A 10,830-nucleotide genomic window follows, 5' to 3' on the forward strand; every position below is an offset into this window, starting at 1 on the left:
CAGCAAATTCTCTCTTACATACAAAAGCTCAGATTACCAAAATTCTCTTCTTAGGAGAGGGATCTCCTATTCACAGGCAACAATTCCTATCAGACCCTTTGCACATTTGTTTCGCTTGAGCAGTAGATTAATCAGTTCTGTATTTATTTTTCCTCAGTACTATATTCATTTAACTTTTATCTTTTTTACCTTACAGAAGAAGTGTTCAGCACATACAGTCCTCTATATATATATTCAGGATATACATATAATTTTTTTTTTTTGTTTTTTACCTTCAAGCCTTCTGCTGGCAGCCTGTAGCCAAATCTAGCAGGTAGATCATCAAAGGTCTGGGTTCCATTTTCAAGGTTATACTAAGAAAAATAAATTTTAAAGAAAATTCAGGTTTGCAAAACAAGAGAGAAACAGATAACAAGTGTAAATAGAAATAAACAACACTGTGTATTTTTTTTTAGATTAAAATATTTATCAGACATAGGACCTCTTGCGACCATGTCAATGAAATCACAAAATTGCTTCTTCCACTTGTCTTCCACTCACATAGCAACATCATTCTTTTCTTATCTAGTATCTAACAAGAAAGTAAGTAATCTTTCGTTAAATTATCCCTGTTAAATCTTTCTTTCTACTGTCTACAATTCAAATACCATCATATTTGCAGAAGAGAAGCTACAAACAACCCAAACCCCCAAAAATCTGAAGAGCTGGGGGTTTTGGGTGTGGGGTTTTTTTTTTGGATGGTGTTGTTCTTGTTGTTTCTTTTTTGCTTTGAATTCACTTGCGTACGGGGAAGAACAGCTTTTAACAGGTGGTTTACTGTAGGCAAAAAATAGCCTCCATATGTTATCCCTTCTCAATTCCCTGCTATCTATTCAGGTTAGTAGCTGAAAACTATCTCTACAGTTTTGTTTTATACTAACTACAAGCTTTCATTTCAGAACAGAGGAATACTGTAAAGACCTTAAATCTGTGGAAGCTTTGTTTCCCCTTTCCTTGTTCATCTTTTGTAGCTCTATGATATGCCTAACCAATGCAGAATCCATACAATAAAAAGTGCAAATTGTATGTATGCTAAAATTTTTTTCATTGAAAGTAAAAAAAGTTAGTTTCCTGCAAAAGTTGTGAATTATACAGTAACTGACTTGAACACACATCAGTTGGTAAGTTTTATTAAATAGTTTAGTGACTCAGAAATATTTGTCTATTCATTGTATCATCTAATTGTCATACAGAACAGTCAAGTAAGGATCACGTTTATTTCATAGGGACATTTCCTAATAGCCAGACTTAGACAGGGAACTCAAACTATAGTTCAAAGAAAAACACTACCATGATTTATCTTAACTCTTTCAAAGGAGCAACATTTCAAAGGAGCTTCCTTCCCACAGACTTTAATAAAATTGAGGGGAAAGAGGTAGGAATGGAGCTAAATTTCAAGGAAGCGTTTTTGTTCTGTGTAATCAATCTGCTCCGTACAGCGTCTCCTCCTGATCTTCCATCCTACCATCACATAGCACAGCTCTGTGCCAGTACGCTGTCTTCCTCCATCCTCACTATTCGCTCATCTACCTTCTTCAAAACATCCTTCCCGAGCTTGTGCTACTGTAAGTTTTCCCTTGAATCACTTAGCAAGCCCCAACTTAAGCTAGGAGTCAGACACAAACCTATTTATTTTTATCCCTTATTTAAGAAAACAATCAATCATGCTTCATATACACATAACTACTTTAGTCAAACATAATCCTTCGAGGCTGCAACTATGTGAGAACACAGAGGCATAAAAATACATCTAAATCAGTAGGGAAAAGAAGAATTTCTTTTCTTGGCGAACCCAAAACTTTGGCTGGAATTTTGCTCCCCAAAAGGGCAATCATTAAACCATGAAATCTCTCAAGATTATAAGCTATCTGTATGCCTTCAATTCCATGTGACACAGTGTGTAAACATCCCCTCTTCTTCTGAGCATCTTATGCATTCCACTGGCTCCTTTTCACAGCAAAGTTTTAATAAGTGTCTAATTCATCTCTTCATTTCCTACTTCAAAGACATTGTCAGAATAGATCTGTAACTTCCAAATATCCAAGAATAAAAGACACTTCATTTTTAGATAGAATTATTTTAGAATACTGCCCATGGAAGCTTAAATAGAAGAAATTAAACTAAACTTCCAAAATGCCTTTTTTTCTTTTTCTTTTTTTTTTTTTTTTTTGAGGTTGGTGAGGATTTTTTGGTTTGTTCTTTTTAAATATCTTTTCTAAGGGAGGAAGTAGCAAGAATGAAAACTAGTTTTTTTATGAAGAGAGGAAACACAGGCTTGGTGAGAGAGGAAAAGGGGGAGGGGAAATCAGGTTTACAGTAGAAAGCCAGTTTAAAATTTCACAATAGAATGGTGATGTCAGTTCCATAATAAAGCAATTATCTATCTGCATTGTTTCTTAAAATTTTTATCTACAAAAGATAATATTAGAATAGTAACAACCTGCAGATCCAAATAACATAATTCAGTATTCATCAACGCCACACTACCACAAACTTTTAAGTATTTTTATTTTAACATTTAGCTTCAAGGGTTTTTCACTCTGTTCTCCTAAATTAATTGATATGATATTAACAACTCTCCTGGATACCACTGCAACTAGCAGACAATACAGAGACTACAGTACTTAGGTTTAATTATTTCAGTGGCTTAAGCTCTATCCTACAAAGACACATATAACTTCCTCCATAAAACTACACGATATATAAAATTGGTAATAAATAGCCCAGCAACAACTTTTACCACTGACCCTATGTTCATTATACTGTTTATTAGCCTGATCATTTAAAATTCTACACACCCAAAAAATATTACTCTTAATGATAGCAGAGATTATCAGCTATTTAAAAAAAACATATACCTAGGAGTAACATATACAAAAACTTTACTGACAAGGCCTTCAGCGCACACAAATTATACTAGCTATAGAAGATGATTTTACTTTATTTATTTATATACAGCTACCCTACAAAACAGCATCCATCACTAAAACTTAAATTGCCGTCTAAACCAAATGATCATGGAATTCTTTTAGCAGGATTATAACATGCTATAGGATATCTGGTCAGATTGGAACTTTTTAAATGACTAAGGGAATTAAGTGCTTTCACTGTCATGGTATCTGAGCACACATCATCTGTAAGCTCATTTGAAAATGTACAGTTTATTTTTTTTATTGAACTAAACTGTTAAGGCAATTCCATTCCAAGCAACCTGCTATAACATTTATTGTACTAACTGATTCATTAATACAATAGTTTAAAAGAAAATTCAATTTTATAGAGATTTCATCTTTATACAAAAATATTCTTATACTTACTGCTAAAATATCTGCCTCCACAGGCAAAAGATTCAGGAAAGCAAATAACTGAACAGTCAAAATAGTGTATATCTGAGTGGCAGACAACATCAGCATTCCTATTGACAACAGCATATTTTATTTAATACCTGCAACAAAAAAAAAACAGAGTCAAGGCATACAGCAAGTATTTTCCTCTGTCATTTTACTGGGCTCTATCAGTCAGTTAAAACTTTTCTTCTAAAGAAGTACGCAAAATGTTATTCTATGTTTACTTTTGAGAAACAAGTAATCTTTAATTTAGATTATTATTTTAGAGATAGAAGTCCCTTTTGCTAAGAGCATGTAACCTCCATGGGAATGCATGCATAAAACACAAAAATTATAATAGTAGCACTTCAAAAAGCTTTAGGCAACACATAGCAATGCAAGCAGTATACAGGACTGAACATTCACATGATATTAATCATCCTTAGACATTCTTAATTTTAATCTTCCCTTCTTCTAGCATAAATCCAGATCAGGAAAATTCCTCATGTACCTGGAGTAATTCTACTAAAAGTGTTTATTCTAAATATACACTTGCAAAACCACTGTAATACCAACAGGTAACAAATACAAACTAGTTCTATCAACTTCAGTAAAATTCACAAATGCTCAAATGTGACTTATGGTCTGGATAGCAGATTTAGTCTCCTGTGAAGTGTGTGCATTCTTGAGACCTTTAAAAAAAAAAAAAAGAACACAAGTACTCCGTAAAGTATGCTTGTATGCATTTCACAAGCTCATGACATTAAAAGGAAGTTAATTCTGCTTTGTAACCAGCAGCAAAAAGCAACAGCTTGTGTCTGGAAATAGAAGGGCATGTTTTCTAACAGAAACTGTTCTTTAAACTGCTGATTTATCATTAATCAAAGGAAAAAAAAAAGTGAAGAGAGGCATTAGGAGGAAGCAAAACAAACATGTTCATATTTTTCCTTTGTCACACAATGAGATCTTTTTTAAAAATGTATTAAAAACACAAATTGAGGGCCTGAATGTCTTCCTTGTATGAGCAATGATACCTGCACCCTTACTGAATTCATTGAGTGTATCATGCTACCCTCAAAAAAAACCCAAACAAAAAACCCAATCCCCCCCAACAACTACAACAAACACCCCAACCCAAAAAAAAACCCCAAACAGAACAAATACTTGCATGAACAGAACTTTGAACTCCCTCTCAAATTTAACACATGCGTTAACTGCAATGGTAACAGATTTCATTCCATAATCTCTCATATCAAAAATTGGCCAATTTTACAATCATACGTATCTTGAAATCACAAAATTTGGCCCATCAAATACAACACAAATGTTAAAGATATAGTTTAAATTTTGAACATTTCAATTCTTTCCAGCAAAGATGAAAGCTAACACTTAAGATGATAATCCACAGTACTGCTCAGCTTAGAAACTCAGTATTCTTTGAAATGGGTTACAGATTACTTTTCACTTGTCTATCCCAAATAATTATTTTTCTGGCACCAATGAGAGTCCCAATCTAGACAACACACACGATTCAGGTTGAAACATCACTTCGATGACTGATAAAGACTGTTCCTTAGGACCACAGGATTTACTGAATGTCTGTGAAAGACCAACTTCCTCCACACTTATTATAGGGCCCTCAAATTTATGCTCTCACAATCCACAAACTCATGAACAACATGGTGTAAATCTGCAACATTCACTAAATATCATGTTTAATGTAGTAAGAAATGGTGTCTCTGCAAAGCTTTAGACTAAAATGCTCAATACCATGTGCCCATGGGCATTTAATCCAAGGCAGGTCTTTCGGCTTCTAATACAAACAAGAGGCAATTACATAATACACACTCATATGAAGGTAAAAATTCTGCTAGCTAAATTGCAAAATCAAGCATCCAAAAACTTGGGTTGGGCAAGGGAGAGGAAGAAGTTTCAGCCTTCCACGTAACTGACTTATGTCTTTTAGTGCATGCCGCTCACGTACTGAATGAAGCAAGGTTCTGTAGGGTAAAAATATGAGAACATGATCTATTAAACTATATAGCCATTTCTACACAAAAGGGCAAATGGGTAAACTGAAGTTGCACAAGTAGCCATAAAAGTAGCATTTCCTCATTTCTGAGTCCTTGAATTTCCACATAAACTGTACCTTTTAATACTTCCCCCCCCCCCCCCGCCTTAGAAGTTTCCTAATGTTTTTTTTTAAGGGGCTTAAATTCCTGTATATATACTTCCCACAGCTTGCAGTAATGTGGGGGTTTGAGATTTAGCTTAATTTGCACTTTTGAGAAATGCAATCTGAACTGGAGGAATAGTTAGCTGACAAAGGGATACAGACTTCCAGAGAGGAAAGACAGGGAGCTGGATAAGAATCCTGGCCAGATGCCCATCTATCTTCTCCCCCACCTCTCATGAGCTACATATAGACGCTTCCGTCCTGTATGATGTTCCCAAAATACAGGATGGATTATTGCCATGCCTCTCCCTACCCCAATAAAAAAATTAAACCAATGTTTGTTTTCTCTACCTCTTTACTGACTTTACCCTTTCACTTTCTTTTCCCCAGATGTCATATTCTATGAACTTTATTAAAACAAAACTCAACATCAATGTACGATTTCACCAAAGTGCTAGTATAACATGTCCTGCGTTAATACTCTGTATGAGTCACAAAAATACACTTAATCTATATGAGCATATTACAAGCCTTTATAAGTATACTGACATGGGAGATGTTTTCTAAATTTACATTTTAAAAGAACGCATTTTAACTATGTAATAACCTAGATCATTTCATAGCAGCACTTCCATCTACAGAACTTGACAGACAACCATCGCTCGTTTCTGTGTGTCATGCTCTTACAGTCTGACTACTACCCGAGTTCAGTGAGACAGCTACAAGCACACAAGCTTAGAGGCGAAAGACTCAGTGGGATTCTGCATTATGATCCACCTGGACAACAGACTCTTTGTCTGCTACACACCTTAAAGAACGACTGAGAACTCTTTCACACAGAAAGGTTATTCCAAACAAAACTACTAACTGAGTGAGGTAATAAATTTTAGTGCTTAAACAAATACCTTTTTGTTTTTCTTTGAAGAGGACCGTCTTAACAACAAAAACTCTTTAGAGCAAGGAATACTAATGGAGAATTACCCTAACTCAGCCTCCCACAACAGCGTTTTACTTACTAACTTGGGATACAGTAAGAGAGGAGTGTACAGCCTGATCATCATTAATTCCCAGAAAATCTCTGGCATCAGGAATAGCCCCATGAGAATGCTGGTAGTCACTGTTAATGAGAAGCAGCCAGGAGGAACCTCCCCCTGAGCTTTCACTTCTAAATGCCTTTCACTGCAAAAACACAACCTAATGCCGAAGATCAGGACCTCTGTTCTCCACTGACAAGTTACATTTGACAATTTCTTCTTGTACTGTTGCTAGAGTCATAATCCAGTCTTAAGACAGACAACGATTACCTGTCTACAGAGGAACTTCAGATTCCTCTTAGGCTTAGCTATAACATAATTATGTGCAGGCAATCTCTTAAGAGCACAGAAGTACAAAATATCTTATTCCCCTTATAAAAACTCACACCTAAACGTGATGAAGCTAAAAAATCCAACATTCAAAATTCCAACAAATTCAACAAAAACCACGTGATTCAGTACACCATCTACTCCAGAGTACAAAACAAGCAACAATTAAGTGCTACATTCAGCATGAAATCTAACCACTTTCACTGCTGAATTTAAAAGAATTCCTTGGTCCACAGATGGATGACTAAGTCTCCCTAGCAATTCCTCTAGTCTCACAGTAAGAAATTACTTGAAGTGACATAAAATTAAAATAGTGGTAACACAAAACAACAGCAAATACACTGGATCCAATATTGCTATAATAGTTAAAATAATTCAGGGACAAGTTTTAGAAGTAGACAGTACGTACTTACTAATATTGTTATCAGAACACCTGGATCTCCTCTAACTTCTTTTATTGGAGAAATTAAAAGTACTTCACAAACAATTAAACTCAATTAGATCATCCAAATTGTTTGTATGATTGTTGAAAGCCTCCAAATTGAGGGTTCTTATTTAAATGGTTCCATGTGGATTTGTTTTCATTTGACTGTAGATACTTCATTCTGAAAATTTTAACTTTGTTGACTTAATCAAGAAATCACAGCCAAGACTACTACATTCCCTTTCAGAATCAAGAAACACCTAAGAATTCGTGTCTTCCTGTCCTATCCTTTGTGGGGTTTTTTAAGCAGAAAGGATTGTCCTATGATCTGAGGTCCTCAACATTAGTTAAAGCAAATACTGGAGAGTTAGATTTGATTTAAATTGACATTAACATGAAATAATTAAAAATCATTATTACTAATGGGAGGAAACAGCTGATATTTTCAAAAACAGTTCTCATGATTCTGACTCAGTCATTCAGACATATGATGCTTTGTGAAACTTTCAGCTGGTTAGCATAACAGAAGTTACTGTCACAGGAACTTATAATGAATTATGAAATTCATGAACTTCTCTTTCTAAATTAAGATTTACCAGTTTCTCTCATCAGCCTGCCCTAACAAAGAGGATGTCAGTGAAACTGGAAGGATAAAGAACAATCGTTCAAAAAATACAATCATTTTTACTATGACAGAAGCAACAATACAGTTGAAGCTATCACAGTATTTTAACCAATACAGTAATTCAGCACATACCTCACAACACAGAGAAAGCATTAAAATAGTATTGAGCAAGGTCAGAAAATACCAGAATTAAAGTTGTCCTCGCAAACAACATGCATGTACAGTGCAGTCTTCTCTGTCAAACAGTTACATACACACAAGATTCTTCTGGGCCCAAGAACTATTGCCTCAAATGCAAGCAAAAAAGCCTTACAATTCCTGAAATTCCATGGCTCATTTGTAGACTACACTCTTAATTGAACGAGGCAACTTACAGCACACAGCAATATAGGTGTACGTAATTAAAGACTATACTGTAAACCACACAGAAGAAGTTAAACTTGACTCTGCACTAGTCTTCAGTACTTTACACCTTATTTTCCAGTGTCTATAGACAAAGTTCTCCTTAAGTAACTTTGCGCATTTTGAGGGCTGTTTTTTTTCTTCCCACTCTGCATCCTAGAACTCACAAAACAAACTAAGCCTGAGGAGCTACATCCCTCCATCACAGGACTGAACAGGATCACCAGGTCAGAATTGAGGAGGGGAAAATGTGGGGTGTGCTGTATCACAGCATATCTACGAGCAGCAAGACAACCGTGAAGTAAACACACTAACTTGGAATACATCAGACAAGGTATTGCCCATGAAGATAAGGCAGTAGTATTGTTGTATGTACAACAGAAAATATATTCCTGATTACACTTTTGAAGGAAGAGGAGAGCAAGATGTCCCTTCTCACTTGAAGATAAGGATGGCTAAATAAGCTCGATACAAGAACTGACAATACTCGATAAATACATCTATCTGCTGTACCGGACACTAAGAACACCTTGCCTACCTCTTAATACATTAACAGTATTGTTTGTATTAATAATAATGAGTTATGAAACACACAGTGTTTTTAACACCAATACACTGACTCCCAGACCAGAATAGGCAACCTGAGTGGAAAACATTCTTCTGGATACAGTCCCTGCATCCTGTCAAAAATACCAGTTTCATACTTGACAGCGTGAACAAACCTCAGGAGCACATTTAAGACAAATGTCATGAAGGAATTACATGGCTTGGGACACAGATAAGAATATTCAGAGCTTTTGGCAACTATCCACAAACCAAGCTCCACAAAGTACATATAAATATCAAATTTTCCAAAGTTTCTATCTCAATCAACTCAAAACGTATTTCACAGCAGAAGACAACACCAAGCAATTCCTTGTCCACATGGTTATGCTCATGCTTCAACTCTCAAGAAAACAGCTCTTTCCCCTCCCATTGGAGAAAAAACCCTAATTTGCACATCCATATTAAACAAACTTAAATTCTATTTTAGTGCCACATCGGATTACAATGCTTACAGCAATCACAAAAGTCATATGAACATACAGAAACTTTGTCTTGCCACAAACTCAGTGACAACATTCCAAATATTCTGGTAGATTGGGCTGCACCTTCCAAAATTCCACAAGCAGAGGATGAACAAAAGTTACACAGAAAATATCAATAATTTTCACACATATCCCCAAAAGCCCCAATGTCTCTGGCTTTTTGCATTCTGATGTCATCATATCATTACTGACCCGAATCTCCATCTAAGATCTATCCACAGAACTGAAAACTAACGCACACAAAGAAAGTTCAGTGTTGAGATCTGGTAAGACGCAGGAACTATTCCTCTCAATTTGTTTTCATCTTTTTACTAGCAATTTGGTTGTCAGCCAGCCAGACTCCATGCTACTCGTTATCTTCCAAGCATAACCAGTAGCTCAGTGCACAGACAGCCTTAGAGAAACCACACACCAGGCAGAGTTGTGAAATGCCAGAGCAAGGGTTTAGCGTTCATCAGTCTAGGAGCGACGCTCGGAGAGCGCTTTAGCGTCCTTCTCTTCTCTTCCCTTCCCTTCCCTCCCTCCCGCCGAGCCGGATCTCCGCGCAGACTGCAGCGACGGCCTGCGGGAAAGGGAAGAGCCAGGGACAGCGGCCGCTAGCAGCCAGGCACACCGCGGCGGGGCCTGCCGTGGCTCCGCCTGAGCCGCACGGAGGGGCGGCCCCGCCTCGCCACTCGAAGGGTGGAGGCAAATAAGCGCTGCGCAATGGAGCGACGGGCCAGTAATTCCTTAACCGCCGCGAAGCCAGGGCGCCCGGCAGCACGGAAGAGGCCCGAGGGGACCCGGAGACCGCGTCCCCCGCCCCGGCGGCCCTCACCTGCGGGCCCGGCACAGGGCCCGGCGCGGGGAGCCGAGGGCCGCGCCTAGGCCGACTCCATGGCGCCCTCCGTCCGCTCAGCGGCCGCGGCGGAAGTTCCGCCTCGCCGCCGCGCAGCAAGAGGCGTCAGCCCGGGGCAGGCCATTGCTCGCCCGGGCTGCCACTCAGCCGCCGGCGCGTGACGCGGGGCGGGCTTAGCAGGCGAGCGGCGGCGCGAAGCTCCGCAGTCGGCCCCGCCCGCGGGGTGAAGGGAGGCGCTTCCTCTGCCGCGCCGCCAGGGGCCGCGCGCTGCGCCCGGGCAGGGAGAGGGGCGGGGCGGGGCGAGGCGAGGCGGGCTAGCTGCGGCTCGGGCTCGGCCCCGGCCTGAGCGGGTGGCGGCTGTTCCCCGTCGGCCCTCCTCGGCCGCTCGCCGCGTCAGCAGCCGGCGGGTTCCCGGGGGAAGGCGAGGGGCGCAGCCGTGTCCGCTGTCACAACTCTCCGGTAGTGGCGGCCGGCGCGGCGCGGCCTCTTCAGCGCCTCGAGTGCGGCGGAAACGTGGCTTGGCCAAGGTTTGCCGTCGCCTCCGAACT

At 39.1% G+C, this 10,830-nt stretch overlaps 1 protein-coding gene across 2 annotated transcripts in view; it reads right to left on the reverse strand.

Moving 5' to 3' along the window:
- Positions 1-10,335, reverse strand: part of RNF13 (ring finger protein 13) — a 45,200-nt gene extending 34,865 nt beyond the window's left edge. The window contains exons 1-3 of one of the 2 annotated variants that reach the window (XM_076341576.1): positions 10,262-10,335; positions 3,357-3,484; positions 273-353 (exon numbers count right to left, since the gene is read on the reverse strand). In XM_076341576.1, coding sequence (XP_076197691.1) covers positions 273-353; positions 3,357-3,470 — 195 coding nt within the window. In that variant the 5' untranslated portion in view covers positions 3,471-3,484; positions 10,262-10,335. Of the gene's footprint in view, positions 1-272; positions 354-3,356; positions 3,485-9,856; positions 9,950-10,261 lie in introns of those variants that run through there. The other variant, XM_076341577.1, reaches the window with a different exon arrangement.
- Positions 10,336-10,830: the final 495 nt, after the last annotated feature.

Source organism: Aptenodytes patagonicus, chromosome 6 (assembly GCF_965638725.1).
Source record: "Aptenodytes patagonicus chromosome 6, bAptPat1.pri.cur, whole genome shotgun sequence".
NCBI classification, from domain to species: domain Eukaryota; kingdom Metazoa; phylum Chordata; class Aves; order Sphenisciformes; family Spheniscidae; genus Aptenodytes; species Aptenodytes patagonicus.